This window comes from Penaeus monodon, chromosome 26 (assembly GCF_015228065.2).
Source record: "Penaeus monodon isolate SGIC_2016 chromosome 26, NSTDA_Pmon_1, whole genome shotgun sequence".
NCBI classification, from domain to species: Eukaryota; Metazoa; Arthropoda; class Malacostraca; order Decapoda; family Penaeidae; genus Penaeus; species Penaeus monodon.
In genome coordinates, this window is record NC_051411.1 from 17,582,081 (window position 1) to 17,584,580 (window position 2,500).

At 30.2% G+C, this 2,500-nt stretch overlaps 1 protein-coding gene across 1 annotated transcript in view; it reads right to left on the reverse strand.

The window, feature by feature from the left end:
• Positions 1-94: 94 nt before the first annotated feature.
• LOC119589956 (serine/threonine-protein kinase TNNI3K-like) overlaps positions 95-2,500 on the reverse strand; it is a gene marked incomplete at its 3' end in the record, with an annotated part of 5,619 nt that continues 3,213 nt past the window's right edge. Inside the window, 2 exon segments of the mRNA XM_037938642.1 lie at positions 95-306; positions 624-785. Coding sequence (XP_037794570.1) covers positions 95-306; positions 624-775 — 364 coding nt within the window.

The window sequence follows — 2,500 nt, forward strand, 5'->3', positions numbered from 1 at the left end:
TTTTAATTTTTTCTTTATGCCTATAAGCTTTTCTCCTGCATCTGCATTTCATTTCTTTCTCATTTTCCTTGATTCCTTCCCGGTCCTTCTTTACGTGAAGATTTCATGAGCTGCAGATAGCATGGAGACTCCTTCATATCCTCTTCAGCTTCCACTTTTTTTTCCTCCTTTTTCTCCAAGTATTCTTCATTGATTGGTATGTCTTTGGAAAGGCAGCATAAATGCAGGAGTGTCATGCCATTGTCCAGTCGCTCACCAAGAGCTTCTGGACTGAGGAGGCTTGCAAGTTGGTCTGCAGTGCCATTACTAGAAGGAATACTTGCTTAAAGAGAGGAGGACCATACTAGTGGTATCATAAAATACTACTACAGCTACTACTGTTACTAATAACACACTGATAATAGTAACATTATTTAAAACAGTAACAAAAATGATGATGATAATAATGATGATGATGATGATGATGATGATGATGATGATGATGATGATGATGATGATGATGATGATGATGATGATGATGATGATGATGATGATGATGATGATGATGATGATTAATGTTATCAATTATCCTTGATGAGGTAGGCATAACAAAACAATACCAATAAAAAGCCAGCTTTACTCACCAACACACATTCTGAATATCTGTAAGCCCTTCTGTGTCAGCAATGTATAAATCCTGTTGCAACTTCTCCTCCAGCAATGCATAATTTTCCAAAATTTTATTTAGAAGTTCCTGTGAGCATGTGGATTGTGGCCTTGATTTATAGTTTCCCATCTCGCAATTACTGAAAATAAAACAAACTCCTAAGAGCAAAATTCTAAGCATGTGAATGTGTAAAACTTGTAGTTTATGTGCAAGTGCATGCTTATACATATGATGTAGATAAATAAATAAACAAATAATGGATAAATTACACACACACACACACACACACACACACACACACACACACACACACACACACACCACACACACACACACAACACCACACACACACACACACCACATATATATATATATTTATATATATATATATATTATATATATATATATATAAATAATATATTTATTATATAATATATATATATATATATATATATATATATATATACTTATATAGATATTATATAATATATTATATATTATATCTATATATATATATATTTAATAGATATATATTATATATATATATAATATGTATAATACATATTTTAGTATACATATATGTTACATATATACTATAATACACATACATATAAATATCTTTATACATTATATGTGTGTAGTCTATGTATATATATATATATTATATATATATATAGTATAATATATATATAATATAGATGATAGATAGATAGATAGATAGATATAGATAGATAGATAGATAAGTAGATAGTAATAGATAGATAGATATAGATAGATACAAATATATACATAATACATACATACATACATACATATATCACATATATATATATATATAATACTATATATATATATGATATATATTATATATAATATATTATATATATATATATTATATATATATATAAAAATATTATATATTATATTATATAATATTATTATATTTTATATTATAAACATATATTTATATATATATTTATATATATTAATATATATTTTTTTTTTTTTACTTTTGTGTGTGTGTGTGTGTGTGTGTGTGTGTGTGTGTGGTGTGTCTCTCTATTTTTAATTTCTATATATATAATTATTAAAATTTATATAATATTGATTAAGAGAGAGAGGAGAGAGAGAGGAGAAAAGGGAGAGAGAGGAGGAGAGAGAGAGGCGAGAGAGAGAGAGAGAGAGGGAAAGGAGAGAGAGAGGGGGGAGGGGAAAGGGGAAAGGAGAGGGGCGAGGAAGAGAAGAGAGAGAGAGAGAGAGAGAGAGAAAAGGGAGAGCGGAGAGAGAGAGAGCGGGGAGAGAGAGAGAGAGAGAGAGAGAGAGAGAGAGAGAGAATTTGATTTGATTTAATAACATTTATTCACAGAACAGTGTACATGCCCAGCAAAAAGCCAGGATAAGTTACCAAAGCATCTATCCAAACTGGCTGTGATTTTATTTGTGTAGAGGGCTGTCAGTCAAACATTAGTGTCATATACATGCCTGAAGGGCTGTGCTATTATCACTCTATTAAAATATCATCTGGCTGGTAAAAAAAAAAAAAATATATATATATATATATATATATATCACTAATCAGGTCAAAGATAAGACCAGTGTCTATAGTAAAGTTAATATAATCAACAAGTGCTAATCTGTGAACAGTACTATTTGATCGATAGGATGTAGTTTTTGTGCAAGTAATGGGTAAAATTATTTGACTTGGGCACCTTGCAGAATTTGCAGTGGTGATATGAAAACTGGTATTTGCCCCAAAACTGCCATCCTGTTCATAATGCGTAGTGTCTGATATCCTAGTATAGCCTAGTCATGAAAACCTCTGTCTCTGAGACAGCCCATGATAGACTTTATAGG